At 33.4% G+C, this 16,244-nt stretch overlaps 3 protein-coding genes across 4 annotated transcripts; 2 read left to right on the top strand and 1 right to left on the bottom strand.

Annotated features, from left to right (window-relative positions):
- Positions 1-1,856: 1,856 nt before the first annotated feature.
- On the top strand, positions 1,857-5,519 carry LOC101496447 (uncharacterized). Its single transcript, XM_004502546.4, has 4 exons — positions 1,857-1,994; positions 2,288-2,339; positions 2,852-4,483; positions 4,894-5,519. Coding segments are annotated over exons 2-4 (2,040 nt in total). The 5' UTR covers positions 1,857-1,994; positions 2,288-2,338; the 3' UTR covers positions 5,301-5,519.
- Positions 5,520-6,118: 599 nt separating this feature from the next.
- On the top strand, positions 6,119-8,956 carry LOC101496118 (uncharacterized). The gene is made up of 5 exons (XM_004502545.4): positions 6,119-6,413; positions 6,543-6,595; positions 7,388-7,555; positions 7,743-7,844; positions 8,625-8,956. Exons 1-5 carry the CDS (start codon positions 6,254-6,256, stop codon positions 8,757-8,759), a joined length of 618 nt encoding a protein of 205 aa, XP_004502602.1. The 5' UTR covers positions 6,119-6,253; the 3' UTR covers positions 8,760-8,956.
- A 1,394-nt stretch (positions 8,957-10,350) lies between these two features.
- Positions 10,351-16,224, bottom strand: LOC101495564 (hydroxyproline O-galactosyltransferase HPGT1). 2 transcript variants are annotated; one of them, XM_004502543.4, is made up of 12 exons: positions 15,977-16,224; positions 15,816-15,879; positions 15,216-15,265; positions 14,883-15,076; positions 14,268-14,331; positions 14,105-14,177; positions 13,466-13,589; positions 11,604-11,691; positions 11,469-11,519; positions 11,314-11,385; positions 11,120-11,232; positions 10,351-10,881 (listed from the first exon to the last, which is right to left on the bottom strand). In XM_004502543.4, exons 1-12 carry the CDS (start codon positions 16,090-16,092, stop codon positions 10,859-10,861), a joined length of 1,032 nt encoding a protein of 343 aa, XP_004502600.1. In that variant the 5' UTR covers positions 16,093-16,224; the 3' UTR covers positions 10,351-10,858. The 2 variants fall into 2 exon arrangements, with proteins under 2 accessions (XP_004502600.1, XP_004502601.1); XM_004502544.4 differs by having other exon boundaries at positions 14,268-14,325.
- Positions 16,225-16,244: the final 20 nt, after the last annotated feature.

Raw genomic sequence — 16,244 nt, 5'->3', positions numbered from 1 at the left:
GAATATGTTTGTAAAATTCTTTTCAAGGTTGAAAGATGATTGTAAAAGTCTTTTCTATGCTGAAAGATGAAGATTGTGATTGATCAATGTGTGATCAAAAGTAAATGTGTGAACGAGAATATTTCTGTTCTGAAGCGCAAAGTAAAAAAATCATGGTTTTGAGAATTAGATTAGCCCGAGTTGGATAAACCAATATATTTTTGTGTGTGTGATTTTTCTATTTCTTATTTTTAATTATTTGCATACACAAATCATACTTCACTATAAACTAATTTGTTTTATTTACTTCTAACATATCCATAACATTATGGATATTTTGTTTCAACCAAGATTGATTTTGAGTTAATTTAAATTAATCATATAAATTAAAATTTTAAAAGGATCACAATTTAAATTCTATTTCTTGTGATTGACATTACTATAAAAATTGTATATTTTTATGTTATGAGAGGATGTACCGAAGACAGGGGTGTACGTGGGTTGAGTTGGGTTGGTTTTGACAAAACCCGATACCCGACCCATTCGATTATGTTTTGGTTGGGTTAAATTCTTAACCCGTATTTTTTTATTTAACCTGATCCGATCAAGAACGGGTTGGGTTGGGTTGACAGATTATACATAAATAATAACTTGTTTTTTATTTTACGCGAAAATATATTGAATGAAAATATATTTAATATTTAAATGTCTCAAAATCTATAAAATTTCAATCACATCATTCAATTCTTTAAAAAATCATCAAAAGAAGAAGATATTAATATAAAATTCACTTATTAGACGCATGAACACATTACATCAGAACTCATATAAAAATCAATTATTAATAATATTTTATTATAACTAATTTGTATAAAAATCATAATAGTTGTGAACACATGCGTAACAAAAGAATAAGGTGGTCAACGACGCGACTTCAAGAAACTGGAAATCTAAAGAAGAAGAGTAATAAAACTCTGTTGAAATAATAAACATTATTATTCAAAGTAAGATATGTCAATTAATAAATAGATATTAGTGACTGTATAGGAATGAATACTAGTAGTTTTTAATTTTAATAAATATAAAATTTAATAAATACAAATTTTAATTAATGAGTAGTTCTAATATTATTGTATTTTTATTGACATGAAAGGTGATCGAAGTTAAAATTTGAAAGAAAAAAACTAGTAGAAGAATCGCATCACGACACAATTATTTTTACTAATCATGACACAACTTTTTAGACTAGTGAATAGTGATAAATAAAATGCGATAAAAATATTTTGCTTAGAAGTCAATATAAGACTAGGAAACAACTCGACATGAAATATATTCCAATCAATTAAATTTAGAAGAGTTATTAATTACAAATGATTTGCTATAAACTATTATTGTAACTCATAGAAATTAACACTAAGTCATGGATTAGAATTTTATTTTTTGAAGTGTCACTAATAAGTGTTTTAAATGTTTTTATTAAAAAATCAAAAAATAAAAATTTAAAATTTAAAAATTTATTTTTAAACTTTAATAGAATTTAAATATACACCTTTCTATATATTCTATATTTGATTTATTAATATATTCTTTAAGATTTGGCTAGTTTTTTGAGAAGTAAACTAGAATTTTTAGAAATTATTATTTTAAATACTTTTTTTGGTGTAAATATCGTCTCTAGTCTTTCGTGGCTTGTTGCTTCAGAATCTTCCCCTCACGAAATCCCTGGTGGCTATATCTGATTGGTTAAATTCGTGTAAGGGTGCGCGATATATCGCCAAAAGGAAACCAAACACAGAGATACGAATACACAAATCAACAATGATAAAATTAAAAAAGAAATTGAAAAACGAGAATATACAAGAGAAGATAAGATTAAATGAGAGAAGAAAACATAACGAAGATACAAAACAGCATATAAACCCTAGTTCGAAAATATCGCGATAAATTGGAAAAATCATCGAAATCTGCGACCTCCGTTTATCTCTCCGTCGGGAAAGACCAATCTCTCACAATCTGTAAGCTCCTAATTTCTCGCTATATAAATCTCATCACTATCAGTATCTCCCTCCCTTTTATTTGTTTTAAATTTCGATTATATTTTTCTGAATCTCCGTAATCTATTTTCTCAAGTGTTTTAAGATTATATTCAATTCAAGTAATTTGGTGCTTCGTGTTTTCATAAACGAGTAAAAATGCAACATTAATTGAATTTGAATAATAAATGATCATGGTTCATGCTAAAGTTTTGTTTGTGTTTATTATGAGATTCTTATTTTATTTCATTATCTGGTTTGAATCTTCCGTGCAGGTTGTATAATAATATTCCACGGGACTAAAATTTCAGCATCCTTACTTCCTAAGTAAGTTGAATCTTATTTTCCGATATAAATATTAGTATCTTTTAACATGCAACGGATGCTGATAGTATCATTATGTAACTATATAATATACTAATATTTAAGACAAAATTATATGGAGTTGAATAAGTGCTGTTTTTACTGTTGCTCAATCATAACATGACAAATGAATTTAAATAACTTATAAGACTAGCAGTATGTTCAAATTGATTTATTTGAGTTTATTTACTAACATAAGCATTTGTGAGATTGATTGAAAGAACTTATGATCCACATGCTCTTTTCAGCATATTTCTATTTGCTCTCAAGGATAAGTGCTTATGTTATAAGCGAAATTAAGATGTTTATCCAAACAAGGTCTAAACAACTGTAAAAATAGCACCTATGCAACTGCATATAAGTCTTGTATAACTCTAGTTTTTTGAATGCAAATGTAATAATTCTTAGAACTAAAGAACAGATCATCATATAATATGTTGACAGTAGTTTTTTTTCTCCTTATTGAACATTGGTAGTGGTTCGAGAAAAAGATGTGTGTTGGGAATATGCAGAGAAATTAGATGGAAACAAGGTTAGATGTAAATTTTGCCAAAGAGTTTTAAATGGCGGCATTAGTAGATTGAAGCATCATTTATCTCGATTCCCGAGTAAAGGGGTGAATCCTTGTAGTAAGGTCAGAGATGACGTTACTGACAGAGTAAGGAATATAATTGCGTCAAAGGATGAGATTAAAGAAACCACTAGTGTGAAGAAACAAAAAGTAGCAGAAGTCAAATCTCCTGGTAGTCTTTCTGCAACCAAAGCTCTTATGTCTTTGGAGACAACATCCCCTACTGGGAAGATTTTCCCTACTAGCAATCCTTTGACCCCTTCTTCAACAAACAACCAAGAGAATGCAGAAAGAAGTATTGCTCTATTCTTTTTCGAGAATAAGCTAGACTTCAGTGTTGCGCGGTCATCATCGTATCAGTTGATGATTGACGCCATTGGAAAGTGTGGTCCTGGATTTACAGGTCCATCAGCTGAAATTCTGAAAACAACATGGCTGGAGAGGATAAAATCAGAAGTGGGCTTACAATCAAAAGACGTTGAGAAAGAGTGGGCTACTACTGGTTGTACCATTATTGCAGACACGTGGACTGATTATAAATCAAAGGCCATTATTAATTTCTTAGTCTCATCACCATCCAGGACTTTTTTCCACAAATCAGTGGACGCGTCTGCATATTTCAAGAACACAAAATGGCTGGCTGATCTGTTCGATTCTGTTATTCAAGAGTTTGGCCCTGAAAATGTTGTGCAAATTATTATGGATAGCAGTTTTAACTACACTGGCATTGCTAATCATATTGTGCAGAACTATGGAACAATATTTGTATCTCCTTGTGCTTCTCAATGTTTGAACCTAATATTGGAGGAATTCACCAAGGTTGATTGGATTAGTAGATGCATTTTACAAGCACAAACTATATCAAAATTAATATACAATAATGCTTCCTTGCTTGATCTTATGAAAAAGTACAGTGGAGGCCAAGAACTTATCAGGACTGGGGTCACAAAGTCTGTATCAACCTTCCTGTCTTTGCAGTCCATGTTGAAGCTAAGAACAAGATTGAAGCATATGTTTCACAGCCCTGAATACGCCTCGAACACTTCCTATGCAAATAAACCTCAGAGTCTTTCTTGTATCGCAATTGCTGAAGATGGTGATTTCTGGAGAACAGTGGAAGAGTGTGTGGCCATCTCCGAGCCTTTTTTGAAGGTTTTAAGAGAAGTATCCGAAGGGAAACCAATTGTAGGTTCGATATACGAACTAATGACTCGGGCCAAAGAATCAATCAGGACATACTACATAATGGATGAGAACAAATGCAAGACATTCTTAGATATAGTAGATAAAAAGTGGAGGGACCAACTTCATTCCCCTCTACATGCAGCTGCAGCATTTTTAAACCCTAGTATCCAATACAATCCTGAAATAAAATTTCTCTCTTCTATAAAAGAAGACTTCTTTAATGTTCTGGAGAAGTTACTTCCTGTACCAGACATGAGGCGCGACATCACCAATCAAATCTACACGTTTACAAAGGCACATGGAATGTTTGGTTGTAGCCTAGCAAGGGAAGCAAGAAACACAGTTGCACCATGTAAGTTTTAAATTGTACCTGTTAATCCGTTCTGTTTCTCAGAAATCAAATTTTATAACGACAGTTTGTTTTAATCTGTAAATTTGAACTTAAGTTATATTAGAGATTGAGTTCAGCGTTGATCTTTAGATAAAGAGAACCACATATTTTGTAATTGGGTTTATCAGTAGAATAGTTTCAAAAAAGTTTGGAATTTGTTTCGTTCATTAACAGTGAAAACTTCAGTTATCTTTGATTAATTATCTAAAATTTGGCTTCATGGTGTTACTCAGTAAATCATAATGAGAATGCAGTTGAAAAGATGGGTCACACAACTAAATTTTTATTTAAATGTCAGCTCTATGAACTGCTCTTGTTTCATTTGGCTTGGTTATTATTTAATCTTCAAACTCATTGATCATGCATTGTAGGGCTTTGGTGGGAACAGTATGGTGATTCTGCTCCTGGGTTGCAACGAGTTGCCATTAGAATATTAAGTCAAGTTTGTAGCACTTTCTCATTTCAGAGGCAGTGGAGTACCTTTCGGCAAATTCACTCTGAGAAGAAGAATAAGATTGATAGAGAAACACTGAATGACCTTGTTTATATAAACTACAATCTCAAATTGACTAAGCAGGTGAATGCGAAGTCATTAGAAGTTGATCTGCTTCAATCTGATGATATTGACATGACTTCTGAGTGGGTGGAGGAAAATGAAACTGCAAGTCCAACTCAGTGGCTGGATCGTTTTGGTCCAGCTTTGGATGGCAATGATTTGAACACAAGACAGTTTGGTTCTTCTATATTTGGTGCAAATGATCCCATATTTGGATTGTAATTCTGTATCATATCCTTTTTTTTTTTTACTCATGTAGCATATCAAGTGTTGTTTATAGTTCTAGATCGTGTTCGGCCTGGTTGAAATAGGTTTCATTTTTTACTTGTAGGAAGTATCTATGTGAATGAAAATGATGTAAAGATGAGAGTTTAGATATGTGAAGGCAAATCACTTAAAAGTCATATTTACCTTAGCTTTATCCGAACAATTTGACAACTTTATGATAGTGCACATTCCCTAAGTATGAACAAGTTTAATATGTGGAATTTGCATCGTTTCTCGACCACAAGTTCAACCATCATTACCCTTTCAGATATATAACTGCATTCAACTATTTTTCATATTTTAAAAAAAAAATTCCATCATTTTTCATTGCTTGGACACAAATATAATTCATAGGAATTGACTCATTAAAGTTAGTCTTTTTTGTCCATAAATATGAATAAAAAATTTGCCATGTAGAGAGGTTGTATTTCATTAGATAGTGTTGCCTGGAGATTTAGCTTCTTATGAACGTGACAAGTGTCGAAGAAGTGAACGGTTGATTTTAGCATGAGGAATACAAACGAGTTGATGATTTTGAAAATTACTTCAATCTTTTATATCAATTAAATTAAAATTTTCCCCTATATTTTCTAATTAAATATATTTTATGAATTATTTATATACTGATCTCACGCAACTGACTCACGTATTATCTCTATTTATTTTATTTTATTAGAAGTCAAATTTTTAAGAGTAGAATGCAAAATGTTTTAGCGCAACTTGATTAAATTTATCACATAAGTAAATTAATGTGTATATGTACACTATACTATTTCAATTGATAGCTGAAAAAACAAAGGAGAAAGGAAAGTGTAAAATAAAACACACGGGCACGGCACGCGGTTCTATTCTTCTTGTGGTTTCCTTCCGACGCACACAACAGAAAGCAACGCAAGTGGTGATTATTAATGGAGCACGATTATTATAGAAGCAGGTCTGGCCCACAAGTTCCGATGTACGGTGCACCTCCCTCTTCCATCTACCCTAAGATCGGTCCTCACCCTCATGCCTCCGCCGCTGCCCCTCCTCCGTTACACTATCATCACAATTCCACTCCTTCACCTTCTTGTAACTCTCTCTTTTATGCTTCGATTTTCCCTTCCCTCTACTTCATGGAGAGAATTAGGGCATTTTTTATTGTAATTTGTGGAAAATAATTAGAAACAAAACAAATAATCTGTTTATCCAATTTTGCAGCAGGATTGGGGATTAAGGTTTCCATTAAGCCGGAATATAAGATCACACCGCCGGTAAGATTATGCTGTCTCTGTAATTGTTGTGAATTGATAATTTTGAATGGATATGCTTCCTTTGTTTAGTAATTTGGATCATAATTTAAGAGATATAAAGTTTGCTTCGTACCTGATGTTATTACAGAGAGAATCGCGAGTCCTTATTGTTTCTATTATTTGGACTGAACATTAGCGAAATAATCATTTTATTATTTATGTGTAATTAGTTAGGAGAATTGCTGTGTAATTATGGGCTGTAAATGTGTTTCTATTATATATAGAGACTGGAATAATCAGCAGAAGGCATCAAGTCAGAGTTTATTGGGTTTGATCCCCACAGTCAACAAAATACTAACAATATTAATAATTACTAACGTCGGTTGTTGCAACAAAAAAATTGGACCAACGGTTTACGTTACTCAAAAGTAGGGTGCATTAGAATTGAATTAAGTTAAGGCTTTCTTTGGGGTTGTGGATATACCAAGTCTTTGAGGCTTCTAGTTTCTTATTTTTTTTGCTTTGAGTTAGCCTCATGTTGGTTTGTCACTCCAGGTGTTATCTTGAAATATCTTCGACAATTGATTAAATTTGTCCATCACCATCTATTGTACCTCTATTGATTAAACTGCAAATAATTGAATAAGCAAAGTCATCATTTAAAAAAATTATGCAGAAATTGGAAAAAAAAATTAATAACAAAAAATTACAACAAGGCCATCAAATTGAGCGAGAAATTATTGTTTTAGTTTGACATCACCTTTTATATATAAAATAAGATATGGCTTTTGAGTGGTTTTGGAAATTTTGTAGCCTCATTTATTGCCACATGTGGGAGATATTCCACGGAGCAACTTCCAATTTGATTTTGGATTGGAGAGGAAAATTTTGGCCGAAGCAGAGAAGGATAACCCAAATTGGAGCAAATTTGCGATAGACAATCTTCCAACTAAAGCTTCTTTTGATACATCATCCTCAAAGGTGTTTTTTCTTGATTTAGAACAAGAAGTTCCAATTTATGTTATTGTAACCTGTGTGTATGATTTTTTTTCCTGATTCACTATGCAGAGGTTTTGACTTACTATTTTCTTTTCATGCTTAGTACATTGTTTTCAGTATATAGATAAAATTCTTGTACTGTTCCAACTAAAATGAAAATATTTTCCAGGTTACTGGTTCAGATCCCGTTGTGAACAAATATATAGCCAAGGGACTCAGCAGAGAGGCAGTTCCAATTGCTGTTAAGAATTATGGTGATGATCCAACCAAAGTATGTTCTCTATCCCTGTAACTCATAATGGACATGATATTCACATAATAGCATAGCTTGAAAAATAGTTATTATTTTTCTAAATAATAAAATATTCCCAGCATCTCTACATGTACTGACCTGCACGGATAAAATAATTCAATGAAACTAAAGTGGTTCTTCCCTTGATAATAAAATTTCTGCTCCAAATTATTACTGTGATCTTATCATTAGTTGTCAAATTGATAGTTTTTCATGCACACGAGAAAGTGGTCAGTTTGGTAGTGTTATCTAAACAAAGCATGCAGCATTGCATGGCTGCTTTGATCTAGTTGTCATCTGTTTCTGGCCACCCTTCCCTCTGTGTTGGGAAAGAGGAGTAACTTTGGTGTCCTATAGAGTATACTAGTTCCTTTTGTTGACAAAATTCAATTCTCAATTGGTTTTGTTTTTTGAGCCAAAATGGTAGAATTTTTCAACTATGTTTCTATACAAGTAAACATCTTTTGAGTGGAAGCTTTTCTACCTCATCCAGACTCTGCTTCCAATTCAAATATAATTACTTGCCAACCTTGTACTGTAGGAAAGGTTCTTAGCATGAGAACTTTAAGAACATTTCCTTGCATGGTTTTTACTTCCAGCCAGCTTTTGAGAACTTAAGATGATCTAGTGTTTTTGTTTTTTTGACTAGTGATAAAATTCTTGCATTCCCAGATGCAGCATAGCAGGCAGATGTGTTGTGGTTTTTTACTTTTTACTAAATAATCTGTTTTTCTGACCAAATTTATTATTCATTTGAAGGTTCAAGAATTTGTCAATGGATACACCCTTCTGCGTGAAATGGGATTTTCGTCAAGCAGCGTTGCCGAAGCCTTGGTTACGCATGACAACAATACAGACAAGGCATTGGCATATTTCCTTAGTGGGACATCTTGAGACTGCTGAAGCATATGGTTTGATGGATTTTATATACTTTAGAGATGACTTATTGTATTTATATATTTTAAGGACTAAATTGAAAAGAATGATACTTTAGAGACTAAATTGATGGTGTATTTCAATGTATATTGTATCCTTCAGATTTCATGAAATGGGTATCAATGGCTAAAATAGCTGGTGCACCATTACTTATATTTTTCTTTGTTTTCGTCTAAATATAGGTAACTAACAAGGACACCATAACATTTTCATACTCTGTATTGAGAATATTGCAAGTCCATATGAATTTTAAACCAAATTTTAATTTCCAACATCAATTACATGCAAAAATAAATGAAAAAATTACGAAACAAGTCTAGCCCTAGAAATCTCTCTGCATATAAGTTTGAAAATAAAATTAATTTATCACTACTGAGCTGTTAGTGTCAATACTGTGATGGGTTCGATGGGTTTTTGGCATGAGATTGCTAGTTAAGGAAGAAAATTAGGTAGAGACTGACTATTTAGGTGGCTGAATTTGGAATTATATCAGTAGACGCTTTGTGCTCTATCATTCACTTTAATATTCTCTTCTGAATATGAATGTTTATTTTATAATCGTCACATCACAATTGGTAAATGGATCGTTAACTTGTATGCATAAAACAGACAAATACTAGGGTGAATGAATGTCATGTGGTCCACTACGGTCAAAGAGATCTTTAGAGTGTTATTATTGTTCTTTTAAGTCATTTACTTTTATTAAAATAAAAGTTTTTTCACATCTCTAGAAACCCTAGTCCTCTATTCACTCTGTCATCGACTCATCATCACCGTATTGGAGGGTTTAAGCTAGAGTTTGATAAGCTCATGTCCTTATTCAATTTCTTCTGCCCAATATTACAACCACACCCACCCAATTTGTTGGTTAAAATATCGGTATGTTGAAAACAAATGATTAATCTCTCAATATTTTAAGGGGTCAACATTTCCGTCATATTTTTCTATACATTATAAGAACTTTTTTTTACCACTCGTGCCATACCCTTTGAACAAATGGTTAAGGAAAAAATTTACCACTTGTGCCACAGGATCTAGCTCCTGCCAACAACACATTAAGATTTGCAAACTCAAACCACCCGAAATGTTTGACCGTATATGATATTGAAATTATTAGAGTGGTAACCAAAGGGTTAGGTTAATGTTTTATTGGAATCACCGACATGTAAATCAGCTAAGTGCTAAGTTGATGTATCACCAAAAAAAATTGCTAGTTTGATGAATTTCCGTTACACATTTCACAACTTATGTCCATGGTGGTTGAGATGATGACTGTTGCTCTTGTTGATCTTGATTCTCCTATGCCATTGATGGGAGGGAGGGGCAGAACATCGTCAAAGCACGAGCATCTCATCCCTCACCCCCATTCTACATGCCAAAGGCTCCTCTTCATCTTTTCTTCAACTGCATCTAACCATAACAACGAAGCAAGTGTCGTCTTTGCAAGGCAAAGAGAGGGAAGGGAGAGAGAAAATGTAGAATTAGAGTTTTTGTTATTGTTTTTTTCCGAATGGAATTAGAGTTTTTGAAGTGGGGAAAACATGTAAAATTGAAAGAAAAAAATGAAAGGATTTTAAAACCCAAAATAATATTACAAAAAAGCCTTTGACCTTGTGGACCACAAGGAGCACTTGTCCACCCTAGCTTTCGCCAAAAACATAATCACAACTCAAAATTCCCATATACCATGTACAAAAAATACGAAGTCTCTCCACAGGCCACCATGTCACTCCTACAAATATTTTTAAGTGCATTTAGGAAGTTCTCCTGCCAAGAGAAGATTTACCTTCCTCTCCTATACCTTACCCATGAACGAATGAAAGAATTATAAAATGATACAAAACAACTTATAGGTAGAGGTAAAGGTAAATATTTTGTTGTATAATACTATGTCAGATGCCTTTAGTAATAACTCTGCCAGCAAACCTAGAACCGATCAATTTGCCAACTGTGCTCACAAGTTAACGTGAAAGATGAACAGAAAATCAAGAGGCAACTTTCCAGAAATCTTGTGTATTACATTGCTAGGCTTTTCACAATAATGCACTGTAATCAACTCAAACACCCGCACAAATTGCTCCTGAAAAACAAAAGCATGTTGTATCAGCTTGAAGCTGCAAATGAAATTTGAAGCACATACCAAACATTTATGATAAGTGAATTCTGCATAAAATTTCTTAGATATTCGGAAGGGCTATCATTTTGGCGGTTACATAACTACATAACTATGTCATGAACTTGAATTTCAAACTAGCACATGTATACATGCAGCACACACACAAACATAGAGAGAAAAAAAGACAGAGAGTGGGAGAGACCTGTCGACCAAGACGAGCAACAAAACTTTGCCTCGTCAACATACTTTGCATCAAGTCCAATAAACCAGGATCCAGTACTCACATCATCATGGGCATAGGTACGAAGAATAGATCTGACAACAACTCAACAGGTTCAATATTGACGCGTATAAACAGTAGCTAATAATATTGGTGCAGCAAAGAGTGGATCTGACCTGTTTATTGATATGAATCTAGCCAAAGCTCGTGATATGACATACATCTCTCCTGATGCGTGACGAAAATATCTGTTGCACAAGATATTTAATTATCATTTCAAGAGGAGTTAAATGGATTGACATGACAAGAAAAAAAGTTGCAGTTGACTTACGATTTTTTGTCACCAAACTTCCACCATTCTGGTTCATACCATTTTTGGTTCCTGTCAACATTCACAGACAAACAGTATGGGAACCATAAAATATATTCCATGCATATGACATTTTAAACAAGATAAGGGGCTCACTGTTCAGAGAAAACTTCGCCCGATTTCATGCATCCCATGTAAAGACGAGGTTTGTCCAAATGAGTTGCAAGTGTAGCTCCCAAGGCATCTTTGCAGGAACAAACATGTAAATAGTAAGTCATATATAAACATAAAAATGTGAAATCTCAATGGAATTCTATTAGGGCAAAGAAGTACACGATAAAATTTTATCATATAATAAAAATAAGAATGTTAACAGTCCAGGGTTATGAGGCATTAAATAAAGTTCCACTAGAAACATTGCTCCATTTCATCCACCTTGCTTAAATCCTATGGTTGATACATCACTGTTAATTTCCCCATCATTTTATATGGAATCAAAATTCTTAGATCGTGAGATTCATGATCAACTATCATATATACAATTTTCTATTTAAAACAATTAAATGTTATTTACTAAAAAATTACTTCGAGTTTTCTATTGAGCTTATAATTTTAGAAACCTTTAAATCATCAATTTTTCCAACAAAGCACCAATGCATCCTCTTAAACTACCTGATTTCATGTTGTTTTCTAACCCCACTATGGAAAGTATCCAATGAGCATGTGTCCAAGCAAAGTAATTATTGATTTAATTCTAATGTTAAACTTACGGAGTTTAGTTTTCTAGATGTGTTTTGCACACGCATTTGAAGTAAATAAGTGGATCTCTATCAAAAGATGCAACCATGTAGGATGAAGGGAGTTTTAATTTTAGCTACTAAAATTATGTATCAAGAAGTTTGAATACTTTAAAGTTCATCACAGATTTCTCTCTTGTGTCTATTAAAACTAAGCATGAAGTTTTGACATATCACAAAGCCCTGTATAAGAAAGAATGACATGTGCATTTGCGGGGCTAAAAAGAACATAAAAAGACACACCACTACTACAAGGGAAAAGTAAGAACCTTCTACCAACAAAAGATTGATACTTTTCCATGAGACTATCAAAACTGGCTACAAGATGGACATATAGCGATGACAGAAAAGTATACCCTATCTCTAGAGTCACAAGTTCTCTAAAACCCACCATACCAAATTTTCTCATAGGCAAGTGATACAACTGCAAGAAGGCCTACACAGCCTGCAATTTCATGTATTTCTCAAGAACTTGGTAGATCAAGGCACCAAGTTTATGGATGAATACTCTCTACAGTCTCTCCTAAGTGATAGTAAACATCACAGTAAACCACTCCTCACATGCTAATGGGCACACTATGTCCTGAACAGTCAGTAAAAAGTACAATACTTCCATTGTTTGTTGAAAGAAGAGCAGTTTTAAATAATAAAGGTATGCCTTTTTTTTTCTGAAATTTCTCTGCAACCAACCAATAGAAACAAAAAACCGAAATCAAATCACAACTATTATGCAACAATAACCAAAGCCTTTTTCCGCTACAAACTTAGCAACTAGAAATACAAAAATAAAGAGGGGGATATACCCAGTTGGAAGAATAATTAACCCTAGCCATCATTCCAAGTTTAGATGGAGAGTAAATGCTGAGAGACAAGGGAAAGGAAGATTGAGTGAAGGATACAGGTGTAATTATGAAAATTCATATGGTATCTATGTCCATATAAGTTTAAAACCTGATTTCCTAACCTCTTCTGTCACAGTGGGTTTTTAAAGAAACAAGGCAATGGTCCTTTCAAAAAAATTGATCTTTCAGAGCCTGCTACATTTTTATAGAAGCTCATTCAACCATATTCCCTTGGCACAAACAGGGTGTTCTCTAATGCATAAATGGTTTTTCCGTCCAGTTTGATTAAAAGATAAAAGAAACATCTAACAATAATAGTGACATATTAAGTAAATTGCATTATAAAAAAAATCACCTCATCAGTTAAAGAAAAACTAACCAATATTTACATAAACATCATCATTGACTTTAGCGTAAAACTCCGCATCCCATTTGTCTGCAGCGTGAGCAAAAAACAATTTAGCCTTCTCTGGGTGTCCCGGGTTTCCTTCCACATGATCATCCTGACAGCAGAAGTGTTAAAGGTGATTAGCTAACGAACTTATGTTGTTGAACTTCTTCTTTACTCACAGGAAGCAACAAAATACAAAACAAATGTTATAAGCACCAACCATGTTCAACAACTATGAATGCAAATGTGTTACTTTAATCTCATATTTGCCTGCTTATTTAAATTACTGACTGGAAAAACAGAGTAAGCAATCAAATAGATGTCAACTCATGATTGGTGTAAGCACAAATATATATGTGACTCATGATTGCTTTCATACAATATTTGTGACTTTAACCATTGTAAACAGAAGAATAAAACACTGAAATACTCATTGCAATGACTATTTATAATAATACAACAGTGAATTTGTTACAAAAACACTGAAATACTCCATTTCCAATTTCTGAATGAGAAAATTCACTTGGATTTTTACAGAAAAATATACCCCATCAAATTTGTTGTTCTAATAAAATAGAAATTTCCTAAGCAGATGAAGAATAAAAGTGTTCAATTAGATATACATACTAGAATTAGGAAGTCATTCGTCAACCTATTCTCACGATCAATGTCTTTATCCAGACCGTCCGCACTATTTGCACTGCAAAGTTATATGGAATACATTAGAACTGCTCACAATTGACACCCTCCACCCCACCCCCTCCAAAAAAAAAAAAGTAAGAATTTCAACCTTCTACCAATAACAAATCGCACAATGATGCCCTTTCCATCTTCAATTTTCTTGAAAGCTGCACCTACAAAAATAGTGTTCTTAAATTAAAGCTTTTTCTGAAGCACAATGTTAGTGCAAATACTGTAACCCATTCTATAAAAATCTGGAAACCAATTATCCAAGATACACTAGAACTCTAAATCTTTCATGAACATTAGAAATATAACTCTGCTCAGAATCAATGAATAGATAATTACATACGATAGTACTATCAAACAGAGTTACATTACAGAGTTTACTCATTATTCAATAGCAATAGCAGATGTTAAAGGAATTAAAATATATATAAATAAAAGGATACCGGTTCTCCTTTTAATGTCGAAATGTAAGAGAGGATCATTTTTCTCAGAGACATGAAACTGAAAGGGGAAAGTTCCTTGTGAAGAAAAGGCAATAATTTTATGTTTTTGAACTCATATCAACTCATGTTAAAGCCATACGTCAGTGTTCAGTTGTTACGAAAATTCTTTACATCAACTGTATACTCAAAACACAAAAGATATATTTATGACAGTTATTTACAATGTTAAAAACTTGTGGGATTGAGCAACAGAAGGAAAATAATATTGTTACCGCTTCCCATCCAAGCCTTGCGAATTGCATCTCTATTCTTTTGGCGGCCAAACTTTGTCAATATACCTATGACTACCAAGGGCCGTCTCTTAGAGTAAGTACCGTTGGTCTCAACCAACCCCTTTGAAACAAAACCCTCTTGTTTAGCTGAAGCAAGTTCCATCTCAAGCACATCGAGCTTCTTATGTTGTTCCCTAAATGACATTTAGTCAAACAGTACAACAAGTCACAAAAAAGTTAAGAAACTTACAATCACCATAGCAAACCGTCAATAAAATCAAACAGAAATCACTAACTTTTTGCTAAATTATGGAACATGTAAATTTAATTCACCTGCAGGCTATGATCTTCAATGTATCATCCACTGATATAGCAGATTGTCCCTAGAATGAAAAACCTTTATTAGGCCAATAAAAAATAAAGAGGTATGTTCTCTATAGCAATGGCATCTCTGGTCGAAGCATGTCCCAGTGTACCACACTGACACCTTGATTACATTCAATTAATTAATTTTCTCAAATTATCGGTGTCAAAGTGTCAGTATTTGTGTTTCATAGGTCCAAGTCCCAGTGAGTCAAACTGTGTGTGTGTGTGACCCCCTAACAGTGATCTCGATAAATCACACTGCAAAACGATACTGTGTCGTAGTTCTTCTACACAGTGTGAGTCCGAAATAAAAATACGCACACGATGAAATAGTTATCAAATTCAACAAACAAAATCATATGAAATTCAAATGAAATTACATAATAATATAACGAAAATGCATTATACGTACGGAAATTCGGATCCCTAACTTCATTCAGAAGCAACGATTCGTGCGAAAATGATAATCACAGTGAGAAACAATAAAACAGTAATTGAAATTGCAGTGCAAAAAATGAAGTTGGAAGGTTCGATTCAACCGATCAGAGTGAGTAATTAGTTACTGACCTGGCCAGTGATTCTATCAAGCTCTTTGATGAGATAAACACGATTCCCTGCGTCTTGCCACAACCTGAAGAAGAGAACTGAGATTAACACACAACAACAAGAACAACAGAAGCAGCAATAATGGAATGAAGTAAAAAAAAAAAAAAAAGAAGAAGAAGAACCTTCCGGCGACGTAGATAGAGGCGAAAGTGGCGAACATGGAGATGAGGAGTGAAGGAATTCGCGATCGATTAGCCGCCATACTTGAAAGTCTGTGGCTCGATCCCTTGCTCTGCATTTCAAATTTCGAAATCTAATACAATTAATCAATTGTTGAAGATTAGCAACAGAGACTCTTGCTTCGTTGCTGGTGAACAAAGTCACCAACCTCCCACTTTTTTCCTTTTTTTCATTTACCTTCTCATTTTGTGACAAACAATATACTATATT

This window comes from Cicer arietinum, chromosome 5 (assembly GCF_000331145.2).
Source record: "Cicer arietinum cultivar CDC Frontier isolate Library 1 chromosome 5, Cicar.CDCFrontier_v2.0, whole genome shotgun sequence".
Classification (NCBI taxonomy): domain Eukaryota; kingdom Viridiplantae; phylum Streptophyta; class Magnoliopsida; order Fabales; family Fabaceae; genus Cicer; species Cicer arietinum.
This window is presented reverse-complemented; position numbering and strand designations above follow the sequence as displayed.

What these genes read in the sequence shown, in the direction of transcription:
- LOC101496447 (XM_004502546.4), top strand. An exon ending in AAGAAACACAGTTGCACCAT is followed by an intron (nt 4,484 to 4,893) that starts GTAAGTTTTAAA and finishes CATGCATTGTAG; the next exon opens with GGCTTTGGTGGGAACAGTAT.
- LOC101496118 (XM_004502545.4), top strand. Translation starts at nt 6,254, where the DNA reads ATGGAGCACGATTATTATAGAAGCAGGTCTGGCCCACAAGTTCCGATG. An exon ending in TTCCACTCCTTCACCTTCTT is followed by an intron (nt 6,414 to 6,542) that starts GTAACTCTCTCT and finishes CCAATTTTGCAG; the next exon opens with CAGGATTGGGGATTAAGGTT. An exon ending in ATGGTGATGATCCAACCAAA is followed by an intron (nt 7,845 to 8,624) that starts GTATGTTCTCTA and finishes ATTCATTTGAAG; the next exon opens with GTTCAAGAATTTGTCAATGG.
- LOC101495564 (XM_004502543.4), bottom strand. Translation starts at nt 16,092, where the DNA reads ATGCAGAGCAAGGGATCGAGCCACAGACTTTCAAGTATGGCGGCTAAT. An exon ending in TTGAAGATCATAGCCTGCAG is followed by an intron (nt 15,077 to 15,215) that starts GTGAATTAAATT and finishes AATGTCATTTAG; the next exon opens with GGAACAACATAAGAAGCTCG. An exon ending in TTGCTCGTCTTGGTCGACAG is followed by an intron (nt 10,882 to 11,119) that starts GTCTCTCCCACT and finishes TTTGTTTTTCAG; the next exon opens with GAGCAATTTGTGCGGGTGTT.